Below are 24,142 nucleotides of genomic sequence, written 5' to 3' on the forward strand. Positions count from 1 at the left end.
GTGGTTAACTATATTGACACATGTCAAGACAGTGTAGGCCTAATGTAATATGATTATCACTTCAATGAGAGAATGGAATAATGAAAAAAAATATATACTGTTGAAGTCAGAAGTTTACACCTTAGGCAAATACATTTAAACTCAATTTTTTCGCAATTCCTGACATTTAATCCTAGTAAAAATTCCTTGTCTTAGGTCAGTTAGGATCACCACTTTATTTTAAGAATGTGAAAGGTCAGAATAATAGTAGAGTGATTTATTTCAGCTTTTATTCCTAGTGGGTCAGAAGTTTACATACACTCAATTAGTAATTGGTAACATCGCCTTTAAATTGTTTAACTTGGGTCACACGTTTCGGGTAGCCTTCCACAAGCGTCCCACAATAAGTGGGGTGAATTTTGGCCCATTTCTCCTGACAGCTGGTGTAACTGAGTCAGGTTTGTAGGCCTCCTTGCTCTCACACACTTTTTCTGTTCTGCACACAAATGTTCTATAGCATGGGTGTCAAACTCTGGCCCGTGGGCCAAATTTGGCCCGCGGGGTAATTATATTTGGCCCGCGAGACAATACCAAATTACTACTAGAGCTGGCCCGCCGGTATTATACAGCGCATTCACCACTAATACTACGAATCCCATAATGCTCTGCTGTTTTCGCGCGCCAATCAGGACAGGACCCAGAAACGCTCTCTCCTCTGTGACAGTAGTCATAGCAACATAGACGCTACAACTGTCAGCGAGCTAACCCTTCCCAAAAATGCCGAAAAGAAAGGCAGAAAACAGGAGCTTTCTGGACAAGTGGGAGGCAGAATATCTGTTTACATATGTAAAAGACAAACCTGTTTGTCTTGTTTGTGGAGTCAACGTGGCTGTAAGTAAGGAGTACAACATTAGACGACACTATGAAACGAAACACCATGACAAATACAAGGACCTGGACATGACTCAAAGGAGCCAGAAAGTAGAGGAGATGAAAATAAGTTTGGTTTCACAACAGAATATGTTTAAAAAAGCCACATCACAAAGCGAGGCTGCTGTAAAGGCTAGTTATATAGTGGCAGCAGAGATCGCAAAATCAGCCTGGCCCTTTAATGAGGGAGAGTTCATGAAAAAGTGCATGATGAAGGTTTGTGACCTCGTATGCCCAGAGAAAAAACAAGCATTTTCAAACGTGAGCCTGAGCAGGAACACAGTAGCTGATCGCACATGTGATCTTGCCACCAATCTGTATGACCAGCTGATGGAAAAGGGAAAAGATTTTGTTGCGTTCTCCCTCGCTGTGGATGAGAGCTGCGACGCATCTGATACTGCTCAGCTGTCAGTCTTCATCCGTGGAGTGGACTCAAATCTGTGTGTTACGGAGGAGCTATTAGGATTCAAATCAATGCATGGCACAACCACAGGAAAGGAAATCTTTGAGGAGGTTTCCAAATGTGTAACTGAAATAAAGCTGCCGTGGGATAAACTCGTTTGATTAACGACAGATGGTGCGCCAGCGATGTGCGGTAAAAAGAGTGGACTGGTGGGCATGGTTCGGGAGAAGATGCGGGAAGAGAACTGTGCAGGTGAGCTAACTGTTTACCACTGCATCATACATCAGGAAGCACTGTGTGCCAAAGCCCTAAAGATGGAACATGTTATGACCACAGTAACACAGGTAGTTAACTTTATAAGAGCCAAAGGTCTAAATCACCGCCAGTTTAAATATTTTCTGGAGGAGTGTGGTTCGGAATACGCAGACGTGCCGTATCACACAGAGGTGAGATGGCTAAGCAGAGGAAAAGTACTGAACAGATGTTTCGAGCTGCGTGAGGAAATATGTCAATTCCTGGAAACCAAAGGGAAGGATACAGCAGAGCTCCGGGAGCAAAAGTTCCTGTGTGAGCTGGCCTTTCTCTGTGACTTCTCGAGCCATCTCGATGCGCTGAACCTGCAGCTTCAGGGGCGGGGGCGCATCATCACAGACATGTACGCTGCAGTGAGGGCCTTCAAAACTAAACTGTGCCTGTGGGAGAATCAGATGCTGCAAGGAAACCCTTGCCATTTTCCCTGCTGCCAATCCATAAAAGCGCAGATCTCTACCGCCGTGTTCCCATGCGCACAGTTTGCTGAAAAACTCAGTGTTCTCGCCGCTGAGTTTAGCCGGCGATTTGCCGACTTCGATGCCCAGAAATGCAAGTTTGAACTGCTTAGTAATCCCTTCGCAGTTGATGTGGAAAATGCACCAACCAACATCCAAATGGAGCTGATTGAACTCCAGTGCAACGACACGCTGAAGTCAAAGTATGATGCTGTGGGCGCCGCACAGTTTCCACGGTTCATCCCTGACACAATGCCTCAGCTCCGCACCCAAGCTGCTCAGATGCTCTCCATGTTCGGCAGCACTTATCTATGCGAGCAACTTTTCTCCTCGATGAAGATGACCAAAACAACTCACAGGAGACGTCTGACTGATGAACATCTTCGCTCGATACTGAGGATTTCTTCAGCTCAGAGCTTGAGCCCAGACATTGATGAACTAGCATCCAAGAAGAGATGCCAGGTATCTGGCTTGGGCACATCAGATTAGACCAGTGTGCAATAATTAACGTTTTCTTTATGCACTTTTTCTTGCTATAAGGCATGGGCTTGAATGGTTGATTGATTTATTATCATTTTATTTGTAAAATTATTTGCCAGTGGAAAAAGTTTATTTTGGTATTTAAATCAGAAGGCTGCAAATAGAAAAGAGGCATACAATTTTTATTTAAATTTGATTTATTTAATAAATGAATGCCATTGATGTGTTTTTTCATTTGAAATTCGATTTTGCATGTCTCCACTATTAAATTATATATTGTATGGTAATAAGCGATGCTTGTTCCATATTCAATGTTAAAGCAAAACTTGTTTGGGTCCATATTAAAAGGTTAATTTGTTCAATGTTGGCCCGTGACTTTGTTCAGGTTTTACATTTTGGCCCACTGGGTATTTGAGTTTGACACCCCTGTTCTATAGGATTGAGGTCAGGGCTTTGGGATGGCCACTCCAATACCTTGACTTTAAGACATTTTTGCCACAACTTTGGAAGTATGCTTGGTGTCATTGTCCATTTGGAAGACCAATTTGCGACCAAGCTTATACTTCCTGACTGATGTCTTGAGAAGTTGCTTCAATATATCCACATAATTTTCCTTCCTCATGATGCCATCTATTATGTGAGGTGCACCAGTCCCTCCTGAAGCAAAGCACCCCCACAACATGATGCTGCCACCCCCGTGCTTCACGGTTGGGATGGTGTTCTTCGACTTGCAAGCCTCCCCATTTTTCCTCCAAACATAGTGATGGTCATTATGGCCAAACAGTTATATTTTTGTTTCATCAGACCAGAGGACATTTCTCCAAAAAGTACGATCTTAGTCCCCATGTGCAGTTGCAAACCGTAGTCTGGCTTTTTTATGGTGGTTTTGAAGCAGTGGCTTCTTGTAGGGAGGTCATACAGGCACGTGGAGGCCACACACACTACTGAGCCTCATTTTAACTTGTTTTAAGGACATTACATCAAAGTTGGATCAGCCTGTAGTGTGGTTTTCCACTTTAATTTTGAGTGTGACTGCAAATCCAGACCTCTATGGGTTGATACATTTGATTTCCATTGATAATTTTTGTGTCATTTTGTTGTCAGCACATTCAACTATGTAAAGAAATAAGTATTTAATAAGAATATTTCATTCATTCAGATCTAGGATGTGTTATTTTAGTGTTCCCTTTATTTTTTTGAGCAGTGTAAGTGAAATAATCTGTCTGCAAACAATTGTTGGAAAAATGACTTGTGTCATGCACAAAGTAGATGTCCTAACTGACTTGCCAAAACTATAGTTTGTTAACAAACAATTTGTGGAGTCGTTGAAAAACAAGTTTTAATGACGCCAACCTAAGTGTATGTAAACTTCAGACTTCAACTGTATGTACAGTATGTATGTATGTATGTATGTATGTAAAGAAACATACTACTAGAGATTAATTTTCACTTACCCTGTGGTTTATGGACGTTAACAAATTTTATTTCAATGTTATACATAAAACATTAGTTTGTTCATTCTTGTTTTTATTTAGCCAAACAAAAAAATCATATATTTTTTTTTAAATATTAAGAATTCTTATTTACAATTTAAAACAGTACAGTAAATAATAACAACAACATTATCAATCATAAAAATGTTATAAAACAAACTTTCAATTCGAAAATCTGTGAGCTGGGAATTCCAGAATGTTAGGATACAAAGTAGCTATGCGGAGTTGTTCTACATTCAAACAGGAACTTGAGGTGTGTTCAATCAAACAAGAAGTAGGCAACATGTCAATTTGTTCAGCAGGACACAACGTTGTGGAATATTCCGATAGAAATAAATGATGTGGAATAAAACTCTGCCTTATAGAAGGATTCATGTTGGCTGAATCCATAGTATTTCTATCTGCATCATTCAACAATGTTTGGCTACTGAACGTGACCCTAATTTCCTTTGTAGAATTCCTTGAACTGTCATTTTACAATAGCTTTTGGAATTGCTTACCCCAGGTGGCAAACATTTGCAGCATAAATATAACCAACAGAATATGGACAAATTGTTGTGACCAGAATTACAAGCAAACTTTTGCTCTGTTGACCGCACCTCAAGCTCATTAAGGTCACAATATTCTAAAGGGATGGGTCTGGGGAGAGAAGGCGTGTGTTGTCTGGGTATGTGTGTATAGAGTAAGGAGACGAGGTGGTCGGCAGGGGAGTGCAAACATGGATTGAGCCTTAAAAACAAAACAAAGTAAGAGTACAGCAGCCTGTTCTACTGAACATCATCATCACCAGGACTGCAGACTACCGGGACGCCAGACTACCACAACTCCAGACTACCACGACCAAAGTCTACAGACTTCTGGACTTCCCCATCCACTTCCCTTTTTTCCCCAGTTCCCATAAAGTCACAGTTCCAGTCCCCTGCTCATTTCTGTATAATTCCTGGCAGGAGGAAGAACGACGTCTGTCACCAGGAGCTATTTTGGGTAAACATGTCCTCCTGGGCACTGTCAGATTCCAGCATGCCTATTGGCTGCTCAGTAGGCGCTGTGTCGTTCTGTTCCTGGTGGTCTTGTGTGAGGGATCTTGGCATGGAGGAGAGACATAGATAGTCAATTCATCTTTCAAATCACACAAACAGACATCTGATGAATGTATGTTGCGACCAAGCACGCACACACATATATGCTGAGAGGTTAGTATAATGCACAGCACAGTGCCACTTGCTCCATAATGACAGAGTCGAAAGCATGGTAAAGTGGGAGGGGGGATTGTGTGACGTGCCAGTCTTAGAAACGATAGTGAGGGAGATATTAGAAAGAGAGGAGCAGAAACTGAATGAGAGGAGTTGTCTATGCAGCTGAGATCCAATGAAAGAGAACAAATGAACAAAGAGAGCAACACAAGGAGATGAGACCAAGAGATAAAACTCTAGCTAATCCAGCAAAAGCTCATGTGTAAAAATAAATAATGAAACAATGATATCAGAGAAAGTAATGACGGATTAAAAAGAGTGATGAACAAAACTGTACCACACGAAAGAAAACAAACACATTGACATGAAGAGCGTGAAGGTTAGTACTGTAAGTAGCTAGGCTAATGACTGAACAGCCCATTGGCCGAATGTATCAAGCTTCTCACAATAGGAGTGCTGACTTAGGGTCCGTTTTCCTTAAACATCACAATGAATAAGATAACATGGACGGGGGAGGGGCTGAGCTGATCCTAGATCAGTACTCCTATTCGGAGACATTTGATGCATACAGCCTCGGTTGTCTAAAGGAACAACAGTTTCAATGTTTTCGGGGCGGTTCCGCAGACCTGCTCATTCATGACGGTGGAGAGCTCTGTGAGCATGTCCCTGTAGTGGGCTCTCATCTCCTCCTGGTACTCCAGCTGGTCCTCCTTGATCAGCCGCTCGTTGACATCCAGCGCCTGGCCGCACGCCTCTGCAAACTGCCTTCAGGGCCAAACAGAGTATGTTAGGGCACTATGAGGGCCAAGAGTTTTCCTGACCACGTGACTTGATCTGGAAAAACTCTGGGTTCTAGTTATCTTGACCTGAATTGACTCCAACCCTTTTGCTGAAGACTTTTTCCAATGCATCATTGATCTATGTGTGGAGCAGTTGGTAAAAGCGTGGCTCTAGCAACGCCAAGCTCGTGGATCCAATTCCCACAGGGGTCACATAACTAGGGCTGTGGTGGTCACGACATTTCGTCAGCTGGTGATTGTCAGGCAAATAACTGTTGGTCTCACGGTAATTGACCGTTAATATAAATACATTTAGCATCTCCTGGCGACTGATGCAGACCTTTGGAACATCTACATCTTTAAAAGTCAAATAAATCCATGTAATATAACCTACACCTTCATAATAAACCCATGATTTATTTTAGACATGTCTAAAGAAACATGATATGAAGAAAAATGTAGTCTATTTCAGAAGAACAGAACAGCATACTCTGAGTTGTCCTTATGTTAGGTCCTGATCTGGCTATGCCAAATGGCTGAGGGCTACACTAGCTGTCAAGATTTCCTTAGAATTCCGTGGCATCATTTTATATTATTTTATAGTATGAAGAATACAATTGAACAAAGCTGAATAAAATAGAAAGGATATTTTCTCCAAAAGATTTCAAGGATAGCGCACATGCAGCTATTCTGTACTGAGCGGTTAACAAAGAAATAGGTACTAAACTCAGCAAAAAAAGAAATGTCCCTTTTTCAGGACCCTGTTTTTCAAAGATAATTTGTAAAAATCCAAATAACTTCACAGATCTTCATGCTTGTTCAATGAACCATAAACAATTAATGAACATGCACCTGTGGAACGGTCGTGAAGACACTAACAGCTTACAGACGGTAGGCAATTAAGGTCACAGCTATGAAAACTTTGCACACTAAAGTGCCCTTTCTACTGACTCTGAAAAACACTGAAAGAAAGTGCCCTTTCTACTGACTCTGAAAAACACTGAAAGAAAGATGCCCATGGTCCCTGCTCATCTGTGTGAACGTGCCTTAGGCATGCTGCAAGGAGGCATGAGGACTGCAGATGTGGCCAGGGCAATAAATTGCAATGTCCATACTGTGAGACGCCTAAGACAGCGCTACAGGGAGACAGGAGGACAGCTGATCATCCTCGCAGTGGCAGACCACTTGTACCAACACCTGCACAGGATCGGTACATGCAAACATCACACCTGCGGGGCAGGTACAGGATGGCAACAACAACTGCCCGAGTTACACCAGGAATGCACAATCCCTCCATCAGTGCTCACACTGTCCCGCAGACTGAGAGAGGCTGGATTGAGGGCTTGTGGGCCTGTTGTAAGGCAGGTCCTCACCAGACATCACCGGCAACAATGTCACCTATGGGCACAAACCCACCGTCACTGGACCAGACAGGACTGGCAAAAAGTGCTCTTCACTGACGAGTCACGGTTTTGTCTCACCAGGGGAAATGGTCGGATTCTCATTTATCGTTGAAGGAATGAGCGTTACACCGAGGCCTGTACTCTGGAGCGGGATCGATTTGGAGGTGGAGGGTCCGTCATGGTCTGGGGCGGTGTGTCACAGCATCAACAGGACTGAGCTTGTTGTCATTGCAAGCAATCTCAAGCAATCTGCAAGCATTCGCTCTGTGCGTTACAGGGAAGAAATCCTCCTCCCTCATCTGGTATCCTTCCTGCAGGCTCATCCTGACATGACCCTCCAGCATGACTATGCCACCAGCCATACTGCTCGTTCTGTGCATGATTTCCTGCAAGACAGGAATGTCAGTGTTCTGCCATGGCCAGCGAAGAGCCCGGATCCCATTGAGCACGTCTGGGACCTTTTGGGTCGGAGGGTGAGGGCTAGGGCCATTCCCCCCAGAAATGTCTGGGAACTTGCAGGTGCCTTGGTGGAAGAGTGGGTAAAATCTCACAGCAAGAACTGGCAAATCTGGTGCAGTCCATAAGGAGGAGATGCACTGCAGTACTTAATGCAGCTGGTGGCCACACCAGATACTGACGGTTACTTTTGATTTTGACCCCCCCCCCCCCCCCCTTTGTTCAGAGAGGCATTAATAAGTTGGCTGAAAATTAACGCAGTTGACAGTGAGAGGGCATTTCTTTTTTTGCTGAGTTTATATGCTTAATTTTGAGTTATTAATGTAACTTTGGTTGTTCTACAAACTTTGGGCTATATGTTTTGATTTTTGATACATTTTAAGGCTGCATGATGTGACTCCAATGATTTGAAAAAAGTCCATGATCTATGCTTTGTTTTTTTACACAGGCTGTACACACTTCGTCAGTACACATTTGTACAAGCTGTACACACTTGATAATGTCTCGATTTTTCCAGCGGCGTCCCCTTTGTGTGGCCATAATGCACCCTTAAAAAAATCCATTCCTTTTGCAGCCCTTCTCCCTGTGTGCTGCCTGCTCCGAAGCACCTCTCACTCACATCGCTTTCCATATCACATGATCGGGTCTTTTCTCACAGGCTACAATGAAGACAAACACATCCGGGACGCAACTGCGCGCGTCCTTATCCAATTCCGAGGTATTGAACTGTCCACATGTACTTTTCGTCAGCCAACAAGATAAGTAGGCCCAACGAACAGCAAACGCACTAGCCTATGTCATTCTACTATCCCCCATAGTACAACAGTTGACCTATTCTATTCTGTGCGAGAAATACATATTCCAAACAGTCTGGGACAGTTGTGGGATGCGATAGATCACAAATGAATACAACCACTAGCATCAAAAAGTTTTTTTTTTTTTTACGCACTGAGGCTGATGCAACAGATCAGATTAAAATGTTGATAAATGATTAGGCTATTTCTTCACATTATAAGCGCAGCAATGCGCACATGGCAGTAGGCTATAAGCGCAAATGTTCCATTAGCAGAAAGCACCATTATCAAAAGTGACCACAAATTCAATTATGCATGTAATGCTTTTATTATAAAGGTGCATTTTTATGGTGAAAATTATCTTCCCCAAACTTGAAACTCACGCGCTGTTTATGTGTGCCAGTTAGGCTCTACGCCCCTTGTAAAGCAGATTATAAGAAGGTTTTTGGCCAATTTAGCTGTGATTACAAACCTTATCAAAACATGAGGTGTACATCTATGATTCGAAAAAGTCACAAAAAAAGTGATAATGTATCATTCACAAGTGATAGGCTAATTTTGTCACCCATCAGACTATTCTTGATTTAATCTTGTCTTTACTTATACTAAATAATGTGTGACATTTTGATTTAGAATGGACCATTATCATGCACCTGTCTCGAAACAGGGGCAGGGAAAAAAATACATCTCAGCACTTACATTTTTTTCTGAATGCTTAAACACTAACAGTGATTCTTGAAGCATGATATCTGAAATAATTAACACTTGTAGCCAATGCATTTACCAAGTGTGCCAAACTCAATGCACGTTTTTTGCTTACACTCAGTTTGTCATTTTATAACACACTATTTGCAAAACTGTAAACACAACTCACTGCACGTTCTCTGCTTTACACTCAGTTTGCAATTTAATAACACACTTCTAGCAAGACTGTAAACATTGGTCCCTACATTGCTACACTATTTCGCCAATTGCTTTTCCACATTGACAATGTGAAAACACTTTTAGATCATGAGTTCACTTACAAATCAGAGCTTGAGCACTATACATAGGCCACAGGTAAACATTTGGTTTGGACAACAATGGAGGCCAATATTCGACAGAGTAAAGGGGTGAGAACTAGAGGAGGATGAGGAGGAGGAAGAGAAGGACGAGGAGGTGAAGAAGTAAGGGGAGGAGGAGGACGAGAAGGAAGAGGTGGGAGAAGGAGAGGACGGGGAAGAGGAAGGGGAGTCAGGAACACAATAACTGATGAAATCAGAGCGTCTGTGATGGACCATGTTGTCACCCATGGGATGAGCATGAGAGAGGCTGGGCAACGGGTTCAACCAAATCTGAGTCGCTATACTGTTGCAGGTATCATCCGGATATTTCGAAATGAGTAACTTTAAGTGCTGTAGTCTTACTGGTACAGTATTATGTACTGCACTTCCATAATGAGCAGGATCTATCACTGAAACCATTCAAATGTTTTTACAGAACTGCATGAAAAACAGTATCTGGTGGAAGAGGTGGACTGTTCACCTCAGAGCAGGAGACCCACATTGTAAATATGGTCATTGCAAATAACTGCATCAGACTCAGAGAACTGCAGGACCACATAATGACAGATAACACCATATTCCAAAACGTCAACAGAGTGAGTCTCTCTCTGCACTGTCTCGTCTACTGAAACAGAGTGAGTCTCTGCACTGTCTCGTCTACTGAAACGCAATAGAATTAGGATGAAGCAGCTGTACAGTCCCTTTCGAAAGAAACGCAGACCGTGTTAAACAACTGAGATATGAATATGTGCAGGTAAGCTATACTATCTGATCATTGGTACTGGATCTGGAAGTGTATGGTGCTAATTATAATTGACTGATCCCTGCTTTTCGTACTGCGCTACGTTGTTTTGTCTTGTCTCTTTCAGAGAGTCATGGAGCTAGAAGCAGATTTTATTTATCGGTTATTTTACCAGGTAAGTTGACTGAGAACATGTTCTCATTTACAGCAACGACCTGGGGAATAGTTACAGGGGAGAAGAGGGGGATGAATGAGCCAATTGGGGATTATTAGGCGACCATGATGGTTTGAGGGCCAGATTGGGAATTTAGCCAGGACACCGGGGTTAACACCCCTACTCTTACCATAAGTGCCACGGGATCTTTAATGACCTCAGAGAGTCAGGACACCCGTTCAACGGCACCCTACACAGGGCAGTCCCTGGGGCATTGGGATATTTTTTTTAGACCAGAGGAAAGAGTGCCTCCTACTGGCCCTCCAACACCACTTCAAGCAGCATCTGGTCTCCCACCCAGGGACTGACCAGGACCAACCCTGCTTAGCTTCCGAAGCAAGACAGCAGTGGTATGCAGGGTGGTATGCTGCTGGCAAAGCTGCAGTACATCATGAGCTAATATATGTGGACGAGGCAGGTTTCAACCATGCAAAAACACGGGCCATGGCAGAAATATCCTCGGACGCCGTGTCATCATCAACGTCCCGGGACAATGTGGTGGCAACATAATGTGTGTGGCTATTAGTCAAAACGGTATCCTTCACCATCATGCAATCCTAGGCCCATACAACACTGCACACATTATCACATGTCTGGGCCCCCTCCACAACAGACTAATCCCTAATGACCAGGGGCCAGAGCAGCCCAGGTACGTTACCATCTGGGACAATGTTAGTTTCCACCGGGCTGCTGTGGTCCGCAATTGGTTCACAGGTCACCCACTTTTCATCGCACTCAATCTCCCCCATACTCTCCTTTCTTGAATCCTATTGAAGAATTCTTCTCTGCATGGCGTTGGTAGGTTTATGATCATCAGCCCCACCAACGCATACCCCTTACCCCTTCTACAGGCAATGGAGGAGGCTTGTGGAGACATCGATCAGGGGTGGATACGGCACTCCAGGCGATTCTTTCCACGCTGCCTAGCTCAAGACAACATCGCATGTGATGTGAACGAAGTCTTATGGCCAGACTCACAAAGGCGGGCGAGATGTAGCTTAATTTTTTTCTGTTCTTTTTTTTCCCGAGCACAAATGTTTTTGTTTTCTCTTACTGCGCTTTTGTTGTTTGAGGAATGTTAGAACATTCTGAGAAAAAACAAAACTTTTTCCCCTTATTTGTATTGATAGTGTGTTATGTTCAGAATACACATCCTTACTTTACACATTTGGATACCTGTGTGTATGTGTGTTTACTACACGTATGACAAAACTTTATTGCAAACTTCTATGCCCTGCACACAGAAAAAGCAAAAGCCACACAAGTGTTCATTTATACGATCAGTGCGCAGTTGGTGCTTCGCGTGCTTATTCAAGTTATGGTTTGTGTGTACTGTATTGACGCTTTGTTTGAAGAGTTTTGCAAGAATTGTTTGCTGGTTAGATTTAAGGTTTTGTGGTTAGTGTGTAGAGTTTTGCAAAAATAGTCTACAGTTTCAAAGATAGTGCCTAAGCAATCGTAAAAAAAAATGTAAATAGCGAATGGAGGACGGTTTTCCTGTCGTTCATTTTCCTGCCAGCCAGGTAGGCTATTACTCCTGTTGTAAAGATAAGCAATGTGCTTAATATTTGCTTAATATTAGGAAAGTTGAAAAATAAATATAGTAGGCCCAGCCTATAGAAAGCTGATGGGATCCTTTTAATAGCCATCACTCTGTTTTCTCCGCAGTTGCATAGCCTATAGAAAGGTCGCGCAACATGAGCTCATGGGCTCTCATGAAGTGTTTGATTAGATTTTCCATTACATTTGCATTGATGTCAGAGTGATTAGAGGGACAATAGAGTGCTTGAGTACCAGACACTTAGCAAGTTTGGGAGGCTACTAATGACCATCAGCAGCATCAGAGCTTGGAGAAGCCTAATTACTGTGACTAAAAGGTCACGTGGAATTTGACTGCCTTCGTGACTCGTGACAGTCGGAGTGGCAGTAATACGGTCACCGCAACAGCCCTAAACATAACTATACTAAACATTTACCTTTTGGATAAAAGCATATGCTAAGTGGTGCATAAATAAGGAGAAGTGTTGTGATGAATACCTGAAAATCTCCTTGAGCAGTTTGACTTGGTTGTCGGGGTACCTCTTGGCATTTTTCTCTTCCAGGAAGGCTCGGGCATAGGCCATGGGCCCTGCATTGACCTGTAAGGTAAGTTCATGGTTATTCACCTGCACCATTTTCAACAGACACCGCAGTAAGAAGAAATGAGAACTGAGGGTAATGCTAATAATGCAACAGGCTAATGCTAGTGATGAAAGAGGCAAATGCTAAAGATGCAAGACACTAATGCTAATAGTGATGCTAGAGGCTAATGCGAATTCTGTGGTTGCCATTGCCCCATGAGGTCACTTAGGCAGAGAGCTCCCTTACATTTTGTAAATATTTGTACATAATTAATAGATTTTTATGAAATGTCTGAATCACTAGTATACTGACCAGTGCTGTAATCACTGATCAGTATACTTGAAATGCAAAACATTTCATAAAAATCTATTAATTATAAAGGTGTTTTTTCCCCCCATGCGTTCAGGTACCTCAGAGCCCCCGCCCCTCTTATGCTCGCTTTTTGTTTGGTACCTCCCGATTTACAAATCAAGCACTGTTCTCGCGAGGCCCCGAGCAAACATTTTTATTTAGGAAAACGGCTAACTTCCCACACTTCCACACATTTTGCCATGGGGCAGAAAGAAAAATGTGCAGTTGTATAGCTGATCTCATGCTATTCTACACATTTTCCCATGAGGCTGAGAGAAAAATGTGCCGTTTCATAGCTGCATGGGGGGTACTGTACGTGTGTATCAGCTCAGCTATTTCTGAACTCACTAATGTGCGTATGTGTGTTGTTGTTTGTGAGCGTGTCTGTCTGTCAGTTGTGTCTGTCAGCTCAACTCACTTGAGTGGTAGTGTGTGTGTGTGTACAGTACGTGTATGTCAGCTCTGCCATGACCTCTCAACAACTCCCTTCTGTGTGTCTCTCTCCATCTTTCTCCTCCTCCACCCCTATCCTTACCTTGACGCTGACGCTACCCTGCAGTTTGAGCTGCAGCCGGATCATGTCAACCTCTGCCATGGCACACAGCTGGTTGAGCTCGGACACCTTGCAGGACATCTCGTCGATGGCCACCTCGATGGGGTTCATCTCCGTGCTCTGCTGCTCCACCACCTGGATACGCTTTTTCAGGTAGGGGAAGGTGGAGTTCGCTGGGTAGGGAGAGAGAAAGGAAGGGGGAGTAGACACAGGGTATGAGGAATCAATTGGTTAAAACTTGTGGTCCTGGGTGGCTCAGTTGTTAGAGCATGAGGAGCATTGTTAGAGTATAGAGTCAGGACTGTGGGTTTGATGCCCACTGGGGCTACCCATATGAAAAAATGTATGCTTTGGAGAAAAGTGTCTGCAAGATGGGATATATTTTATTGGGTTTGTTTAGGAATTCATTTTATTTTGAACCTACACCATAACTTTACTGGTCAGAATATTATCGCTGATTACAGCACTGGTCAGTATACTAGTGATTCAGACAGTTACAGCTCAGTGTTTACTGGTCATTCAGACACTTCCCATTAGTATAGTGTACTACCATACAAGCCAATGGCTCAGTGGGCTAGAGCGTCACCTGGGTTGTAGGTTCGAATCCTGCACATTCCACATACTGAATATATGTGAGAGTCAATGTCGACAGCTCTTTCGGATTAAAATATTAGCAAAAATGACCTTTTAAATAACTCACTTGTTAGTATGGTGCGTCTCTTGCACTGCTCCTCCACGTCGCCATGTTTCTTCCCCGACAGAGTGAAAGGCGTCTCGAACACGAAGCGATTGATGTTGTGGTGTCGCTCAAAGTCCGTCTTCTTCTCCTGCTGCTCCTTGTCGTCGAAGTAGGGCACTACGTAGGTCACCTGGATGTAGGCGTACTTGGGGTCCAGGTCTTTAGGATTTACCTGGTGGGTTATATCAAACAGAACAATCAGTTCACAATCTGGGTCGTATTCATTAGGTCACTACGTAGAAAAAACGTGGCAAAACATTTTTGCAATGGAAAATGTTCTGCAAACAAAAACGAGAGTTACTTATGGTGAACGATTGAGTGTATTTTTTAGATTTGATTAAGATCCCCATTAGCCGACACCAATGGAGACAGCTAGTCTTACAGGGGTTCGACACACAACAAAAAAGACTAAATACTTTAGAATTGACATGCATTTAAAACATTAACATGTATGAATCTATTGCTTACATACAGATGTCATATCTTAATTTGATCATCCTGCTGTTACAGAAATGTTCCTGTACAGCTGGAAATGCAAACTTGTAGTGTATTTGAGGTTTAAAAGGCTTGTAATTTCCACTTTAAAATGTCAGACTTGACATGCCCTAATGAAACATTTATCACACAATCATTTACATTTCCTGTTGCTGTAGGATTATTTTCCTGCTGTAGCAAACTGGCTCATATTAAGATTCTACATCTGTACACACAAAAAGTAGGTCACATGAGGGAGAGGCATTGTGCCGTGAGGTGTTGCTTTATTCGTTTTTTGAAAACAAGTTTGCTGTTCACTTGCGCTATATGAGTTCCATGCAATCATGGCTCAGTATAATATTGTACGTTTCCTTGAATTTGTTCTGGACCTGGAGACTGTGAAAAGACTGCTGTTGGCATGTCTGGTGGGTAAGTGTGTGACAGTGCTGTGTGTAAGTTGACTATGCAAACCATTTGGAATTTCCAACACATGCAGTCAGTATCTCCTCAACTCTTAGCCAAGAGAAATAGTATTGATATTAGCCCTCTGATTACAATGAAGAGCAAAAAGTGACGCTCTGTTCTGGGCCAGCTGCAGCTTAACTAGGACCTTGTTTGCAGCACTTTGCAGCACTTTTCTTTTTCACTTGGCTCCCCACACCTCCTGGCCAATGGTCATGCTGCTCTTCCTATGGTCATTCCCCCACAACCCCTAAACAGACTTTACTCTGCCTCCAACCCAATGGGCATTTATTTATTCATCACTGCTACAGTTATGATATATATAGTGTAATTTTTTAACATTTTTTAAATTACAATTTTCATTATTTTATTTCACTTACTCCTTCTTGTTGGAGCTCGTAGCCTAAGATTTTCACTGTACTCTGCAATCACACCTGCAACCCCTGTACACGTGACCTTTAAACAATCCGAAATCTCTGAATCATATGACTGGACAATAATCAAGATGAGAGAAAACTACAGCCTGCAGGACTTGCTTTGTGTGGTGTAAAAAAAAAGAAGCAAAGACCTCTCCCCATCTTTACAACCATTGAATCTACAGTATATGTGTTGGCCATGACAGTTTACAATCTAAGGTAACCCTAAGTCATTTAGTCTCCTCAACTTGCTCAACATCCACACCATTCATTACCAGGTTCAGCCGAGGTCTAGAACTTAGCACCAAATACACTGCTATTAGTTTTAGAGATGTTCAGGACCCGTTTATAACTGGCCACCGTTTCAAAAACTGACTGCAACTCTTTGTTTAGGGTTGCAGTAAACTTCACTAGCTGTGGTTGCTGACCTATAGGTCTGGAAGAAAACTAACACATTTAGATTTTTGAGTGTAACACCCCATTCATTGCGATTCTGACCCTTTAATTGCGCATCTAGCGAGTGAGGAACGTGCAGTATGATGTGCCGGTCAAGCGATGCTGCTCATTTCATAGCAAAGTTCGATAGAAATGATATACTTGCTCATGATATACTTCTGCCAGGCAAACCTACTTTGCAGTTAACGTTTAATTGAGACGGTTATCACATCAACTGGCTACACCCGGAGTGAAAGACAAACGTGCGCACCACACAGACAGACAGGGGCAATATTGCTAGAAATGGCAGATATTGGCAGATATTGTGTTAGCTTTGGCTTTTTAAGCCAATAGCGGCTAACCGGGGGTGTCATGTTGTGTTGATTACCTAGTAGTTGGGAGCTGGCGGTGTCTGATACTTGTGAGATTTGTTTATGACAGTTTGTGATGGAACACGTGAAACTTGCATATTCTTTCAGAATTGTTTGGTGAGCTACGCATACAGTAGGTGGGCTGCGAGCTACTGGTAGTTTCACAATCGACCTTTTGGAGCCCATGGTCTAAATGAATCACTACTTCACTGACTGCTTTTCTATGGAGAAAGATTGCTGTCAAAATGTAGCAGTAAATGAATTAATTTACAGCATTTTGACAACAATCTTTCTATGAAAGAAACAGAGACAAGTACTAAAGAGGCCGAAACACTTTGAATAATACCGTATATGAAACATATAGATGTGACAGTGTTTGAAAGCTGGGGGGAGGTAGTAGACTAACCTTGTTGGAGTCCTGGATCATCTTGACGTTGTCGGCCCCAAACTTGTCTGAGTAGAGTTTGAGGAGCCTCTGGGAGATCTCGGACAGTCCTGTCAGCTTAGGCTCCTTATAGATGAACTCTTTACTCTCCTCCTCCTCAAAGAACCCCTGTTACAGAAACACCATTTTACCCAACCACCTGTGTGTGTGTGTGTGTGTGTGTGCTTGTCTGTGCTTCTGACTATAAGTCACAACAACTCTTTTGTTGTAAAATGTAATGTAAGTGTGTGTGTGTGTTTGTCTGAATGCAATGCCTGCATCAATACTTTGAAGAGTATGTATATGTGCGTGTATTGTTTAGAAACTGTGGCCCTTTGTTTTCTTTCTTCATCCCTTAGCTGAATATTAATAACCCGTAGCTGGAATTTCTAGACTCACATCACCCCTTAGTGGTTTACTGCGCTTCCCTATCAGTCAGGTCATGTGTTTCTTAGTGTTAGGTCAGCTTGTTAGAACACAATTTTAATCACAAAAGTTACTGACAAAATTGCAATGTTATGTTCTGGATAAAACAGAGGCCATGTAGAGGTCATTCTCAAAGCACCGTGGGGTCAAAGGGCAATGAGGGTTATTTTCAGACAGTGTGTTCTTTCCTATGGAAAACTTCCTGGGCTCTGTCTCAATGAGTCTTTCTTCAATTCCTGGCATCCTATATCGTCCCTCCTTTCAATGTATTTTTTGTACTTTAACCCATTTTTCTCCCCAGTTTCGTGATATCCATCTGGTAGTTAGATCGCTGCAACTCCCCTACGGACTCGGGAGAGGCGAAGGTCAAGAGCCATGCATCCCCCGAAACACGACCCTGCCAACCCGCATTGCTTCTTGAAACACAGATCACTTAACCCAGAAGCACCCATGTGTCAGAGGAAAACACCATCCAGATGGCGACCGGGGTCAGCTTGCAGGTGCCTGGCCCTCCACAAGGAGTCGCTAGAGTGCGATGGGACAAGGAAATGGGCCAAACCTTCCCCTTACTTAGACGACGCTGGAATTGTACACCGCCTCATGGGTCTCCCGGTCACGGTCGGCTGTAACACAGCCTGGGATTGAACCCGTGTTTTGCAGGTACTATTTCATGATGCTGCCAGTTGAGGACTTGTGAGCCGTCTGTTTCTCAAACTAGACACTCTAATGTACTTGTCCTCCTCTTTCTATTCTGGTTAGAGCCAGTTTGCGCTGTTCTGTGAAGGGAGTAGTATACAGCGTTGTACAAGATCTTCAGTTTCTTGGCAATTTCTCGCATTTAGCCTTCATTTCTCAGAACAAGAATAGACTGACAGGTTTCAGAAGAAAGTACTTTGTTTCTGGCCATTTTGAGCCTGTAATCGAACCCACAAATGCTGATGCACCAGATACTCAACTAGTCTAAAGAAGGCCAGTCCTATTGCTTCTTTAAATCAGGACAACAGTTTTCAGCTGTGCTAACATAATTGCAAAAGGGTTTTATAATGATCAATTAGCCTTTTAAAATGATAAACTTGGATTAGCTAACACAACATGCCATTGGAACACAGGAGTGATGGTTGCTGATAATGGGCCTTTTACGCCTATGTAGATATTTCATAAAAAAATTGTCCGTTTCCAGCTACAATAGTAATTTACAGCATTGGAGCCAGTTTGTGCTGTTCTGTGAAGGGAGTAGTACACAGCGTTGTACAAGATCTTCAGGGGACAAAAAAAGTGATTTTCTTTCAAAAACAAGGACATTTCTAAGTGACCCCAAACTTTTGAATGGCTACATATGTCCTAGCCTACCTCTTTCAGGTAATGAATGATGGATTATGCATAATAAGCTTCTAACTAGCCTCTGTCTCCTGCGCAATATGCACGCACCTGGGCTCCTCTGGCCTCTCTCCTTAGCTCTTGGAGTCCCATGCAGGAAAAGCTAGACTAGAATAGCTTGCTGAATTTGTTGTTTTTTTCTGTTGTGCGTAATGTGCAGTAGCCTAGAGTATCATATATGTATTGGATAATGGCACAATCATTTTGGCTTTTTTGGGCTTGGGCTCATAAAATGTCTTTAATGTATGGCTCATTAGGCTTGAATTCTCGATCAAAGCGGCTAAGAGGGGATGAGAGGAATCGAGGAGTGATGAGTTGAGAAAGAGCCCTACATTCCAACATTCATGACCAGGGCCCGCATTCATAAAGTGCCTCAGAATAGGAGTGCTGATCTAGGATCAGGTCGCCCCTCTTATTCATTATGACTTAAAATGCTAAACAGATCCTAAAATCAGCAGTCCCACTCTGAGATGTTTTGTGAATACAGGCCCTGGTCTGGCCTGCCTGCATGTATACTGCTATTTCATCTTGACACCAACTGTTCTAAGATCTGTTCAAAGGAGCTAGAGATTAGAGATTGGGATCGTTGAGGGGAAAAAGATTACTGGAGATTATAGGATGTAGGTATCGGGGTCAATTCTATTTAAATTCCTTCAACTCAGGAAGTAAACCGAAATTCCAATTTCCTAATTTTACTCATTTCTTTTCAATGAGGGAAATGTAAATTCTGCTTTATTCCTGAATTGACTGAATTGATATATAATCGACCCCAAACCCCGGTAGGTATACATATCATGTAACAATATGTATACAGCATATATCTTAGAAGAAAAGGTTAGAGAAGCTACTACCGGTGAAGGGAGAAGAGAGAAGGTAAGCGGAACAAAAAAGATCGGAAACAGAGACAAAGAGACAAAAAAACTTACCGCAATCTTGATACAGAAAAACCAAAAGGAAGAAAAGAAAAAGAGCAGATGGAGGAATTAAAGAGACTGACTAGAATTAAAGAGACTGACTAGAATTAAAGAGACTGACTAGAATTAAAGAGACTGACTAGAATTAAAGAGACTGACTAGAATTAAAGAGACTGACTAGAATTAAAGAGACTGACTAGAATTAAAGAGACTGACTAGAATTAAAGAGACTGACTATTAAAGAGACTGACCCACCCCTCTCTCCATTCACCAAAGGTTAAATGTCTAAAGGATTCAGGCTCTTCTAAGATGTGTCCAACCAGCTTAGTGAATGTAGGAGTTTGACGTCCTTTACGGGACAAAATACTCGGTGAGACTGGGTTCGTATCAGAGGGCTATAGCTATAGCATGTACTGACTAGCTATCAAGCTAGTCAAAGCTAGTAGAAGCTAGTTGAAGCTAGTTTAGCATCGCACTGTGACATCATTCCTCCTCCCCTGAGACCTGAAAGACTGAATCCCAGAGCAGGGATGGTACACGCTAGCCTGAGTGCCAGTCTGTGCACAAACAGACTGTCACTCAGGCTAGGTACACAGTACACCTATCAATAAGGTGTGTTTGTCATTTTCAGTGTCTTCAGTGGTTCTGATGGCACTTACCAGTCCGTAGAACGCCACGCGGTAGTATCGGCCAAACAGACGCTTCTCAGAGTTCACGACCTCTGTCACCTTCAGGTAGGAGCGGTGAATGTCGTAGTACAGCTCCGATAGCCTCTGTGGATCACACACACACACAATGTCAATCACATCTGATATTACTTCTGATCTCCTTCCTGTCAGAGTGTTTCTGGCCTGGTCAAGAAACAACCTTGTCCTATGCCCCCGGTCACCTTGAAATCTCGCCTCTTCTCAAAGACGGCAATGACGGGTTTGTTGATATCGGCGATGAGCTCGTGCCTCTCAGACTTCCACAGGTAGTCCACACACAGCTCCAGCTGCTCCACTAGAGTGTCCTACATACACAGGAAGGTTAGGATCTGTGTAGCATTTGAAGTCTAAATGAATAAGGGGGGGGGGCGACCTGATCCTAGATCGACACTCCTACTCTGAGACACTTTATGAATACGGGCCCAGGCTCTGCACTGCATTGTCATTGAATGATCTTCCAAATCTATAAAAAAAAATTGTACTGCAGCCAGTGGTGGTGAGGGTACCTCAGTGTAGGGGGTATCCTGAGTCCCGGTGTCCTCTTTCATGGCCCCCTCTTCCTTCACGTTCGGTGAGATGCACAGGAAGGCCGCCCAGCCCATGGAGAAGGACGCTGAGGTTTCAAACAGGATATGACATCAGGGAAGGAGGGACATAGGAGCAGAGAGCTCATAGGAACAACATGTTGTCACTCCCTTCTTTATGCTTCTGTGCATTTTATCATCCAATGGTATGAACCCATACACTCTCTCTCACACACACACACACACACACACACACACACACACACACACACACACACACACACACACACACACACACACACACACACACACACACACACACACACACACACACACACACACACAGTGGTACTTAACTTTCCTTGTGTTCCATATCAACAAACCCAAACAAAGAACACTAACTCCATTCATTGTGAACATGCTTTCTGTACACATATCAAGTGAAACGTTGGTGGACATCAATAAAGGCATCTCAAAAGGGCAAGGTAGACCACAGACATCAAGACATCTTTCAATAGCAAAGGCAAATCAGTGGACATTAAACCTGCCTGGACATTCTGCTAGTCTTTTGAGTCATGAGGTATGTTCAGCATATCACTTAGAATGCATGTCCAATACATTGCTTTGTTCTAAGTGGTACGGCTAAGCCATTGCAGTGGACTTCAAAACACTGTGCATCTGTAATAATTCAAACTCCATTTTGCTAGTTGCAGTCAAAGTTTGGTCCTAGTATTTTTAAGTAAGCTGTTTTCACTGTCTATATTGTATACTGTATGTAGATTATGTGTACGTTCTATATACTCTGTTTATTGCTGTCAGCACCATTTCACAAGGTTACATTCCTGGTAGATGTACACTTTACATACACTTAGGTTGGAGTCATTAAAACTTGTTTTTCAACCACTCCACAAATTTCTTGTTAACAAACTATAGTTTTGGCAAGTCGGTTAGGACATCTACTTTGTGCATGACAAGTAATTTTCCCAACAATTATTTACAGACAGATTATTTCACTTATAATTCACTGTATCACAATTCCAGTGGGTCAGAAGTGTACATACACTGAGTTGACTGTGCCTTTAAACAGCTTGGAAAAGTCCAGAAAATGATGTCATGGCTTTAGAAGCTTCTGATAGGCTAATTGACATCATTTGAGTCAATTGGAGGCGTACCTGTGGATGTAGTTCAAGGCCTACATTCAAACTCAGTGCCTCTTTGCTTGACATCATGGGAAAATCAAAAGAAATCAGCCAAGACCTCATAAAAAACATCGTAGTCTGATAGTTGAAAATTGAAAATTGATAGTCTCAGAGGTCCGTTAAAAGCGCAGAGAGCATCATGAAGAACAAGGAACACACCAGGCAGGTCCGAGATACTGTTGTGAAGAAGTTTAAAGCCGGATTTGGATACAAAAACATTTCCCAAGCTTTAAACATCCCAAGGAGCACTGTGCAAGCGATAATATTGAAATGGAAGGAGTATCAGACCACTGCAAATCTACCAAGACCTGGCCGTCCCTCTAAACTTTCAGCTCATACAAGGAGAAGACTGATCAGAGATGCAGCCAAGAGGCCCATGATCACTCTGGATGAACTGCAGAGATCTACAGCTGAGGTGGGAGACTCTGTCCATAGGACAACAATCAGTCGTATATTGCACAAATCTGGCCTTTATGGAAGAGTGGCAAGAAGAAAGCCATTTCTTAAAGATATCCATAAAAAGTGTTGTTTAAAGTTTGCCACAAGCCACCTGGGAGACACACCAAACATGTGGAAGAAGGTGCTCTGGTCAGATGAAACCAAAATTGAACTTTTTGGCAACAATACAAAACGTTATGTTTGGCGTAAAAGCAACACAGCTGAACACACCATCCCCACTGTCAAACATGGTGGTGGCAGCATCATGGTTTGGGCCTGCTTTTCTTCAGCAGGGACAGGGAAGATGGTTAAAATTGATGGGATGATGGATGGAGCCAAATACAGGACCATTCTGGAAGAAAACCTGATGGAGTCTGCAAAAGACCTGAGACTGGGACGGAGATTTGTCTTCCAACAAGACAATGATCCAAAACATAAAGCAAAATCTACAATGGAATGGTTCAAAAATAAACATATCCAGGTGTTAGAATGGCCAAGTCAAAGTCCAGACCTGAATCCAATCGAGAATCTGTGGAAAGAACTGAAAACTGCTGTTCACAAATGCTCTCCATCCAACCTCACTGAGCTCGAGCTGTTTTGCAAGGAGGAATGGGAAAAAATTGTCAGTCTCTCGATGTGCAAAACTGATAGAGACATACCCCAAGCGACTTACAGCTGTAATCGCAGCAAAAAGTATTAACTTAAGGGGGCTGAATAATTTTGCACGCCCAATTTTTCAGTTTTTGATTTGTTAAAGTTTGAAATATCCAATAAATGTCGTTCCACTTCATGATTGTGTCCCACTTGTTGTTGATTCTTCACAAAAAATACAGTTTTATATCTTTATGTTTGAAGCCTGAAATGTGTCAAAAGGTCGCAAAGTTCAAGGGGGCCGAATACTTTCGCAAGGCACTGTATATACACACACACGCACACAGTAAAACGAGTCCTATATCGACATAACCTGAATGGCCGCTCAGCAAGGAAGAAGTCACTGCTCCAAAACTGGCATCAAAAAGCCAAACTACGGTTTGCAACTGCACATCGTATTTTTTGGAGAAATGTCCTATGGTCTAATGAAACAAAAATATAACTATTTGGCCATAATGACCATCGTTATGTTTGGAGGAAAAAGGGGGAGGCCTGCAAGCCGAAGAACACCATCCCAACCGTGAAGAACGGGGGTGGCAGCATCATGTTGCTGGGGTGCTTTGCTGCAGGAAGGCCTGGTGCACTTCACAAAATAGATTGCATCATGAGGCAGGACAATTATGTGGATATATTAAAGCAACATGTCAAGACATCAGTCAGGAAGTTAAAGCTTGGTTCACAAATGGGTCTTCCAAATGGACAATGACCCCAAGCATACTTCCAAAGTTGTGGCAAAATGGCTTAAGGACAACAAAGTCAAGGTATTGGAGTGGCCAACACAAAGCCCTGACCTCAATCCTATTGAACATTTGTGGGCAGAACTGAACAAGTTTGTGCGTGCAAGGAGGCCTACAAACCTGACTCAGTTACACCAGCTCTGTCAG

At 42.8% G+C, this 24,142-nt stretch overlaps 1 protein-coding gene across 2 annotated transcripts in view; it reads right to left on the reverse strand.

The window, feature by feature from the left end:
* Positions 1 to 4,020: 4,020 nt before the first annotated feature.
* Positions 4,021 to 24,142, reverse strand: part of LOC139386167 (dedicator of cytokinesis protein 10-like) — a 122,298-nt gene continuing 102,176 nt past the window's right edge. For both annotated transcript variants that reach the window (XM_071131627.1, XM_071131626.1), the window contains 9 exons: positions 20,953 to 21,059; positions 20,629 to 20,751; positions 20,399 to 20,512; positions 17,005 to 17,151; positions 14,402 to 14,612; positions 13,684 to 13,874; positions 12,714 to 12,814; positions 5,872 to 6,010; positions 4,021 to 5,135 (listed from right to left, as the gene is read on the reverse strand). In XM_071131627.1, coding sequence (XP_070987728.1) covers positions 5,088 to 5,135; positions 5,872 to 6,010; positions 12,714 to 12,814; positions 13,684 to 13,874; positions 14,402 to 14,612; positions 17,005 to 17,151; positions 20,399 to 20,512; positions 20,629 to 20,751; positions 20,953 to 21,059 — 1,181 coding nt within the window. In that variant the 3' untranslated portion in view covers positions 4,021 to 5,087. The remainder of the gene's footprint in view (positions 5,136 to 5,871; positions 6,011 to 12,713; positions 12,815 to 13,683; positions 13,875 to 14,401; positions 14,613 to 17,004; positions 17,152 to 20,398; positions 20,513 to 20,628; positions 20,752 to 20,952; positions 21,060 to 24,142) is intronic.

The sequence above is a fragment of the Oncorhynchus clarkii genome, chromosome 27 (assembly GCF_045791955.1).
Source record: "Oncorhynchus clarkii lewisi isolate Uvic-CL-2024 chromosome 27, UVic_Ocla_1.0, whole genome shotgun sequence".
Lineage (NCBI taxonomy): Eukaryota > Metazoa > Chordata > Actinopteri > Salmoniformes > Salmonidae > Oncorhynchus > Oncorhynchus clarkii.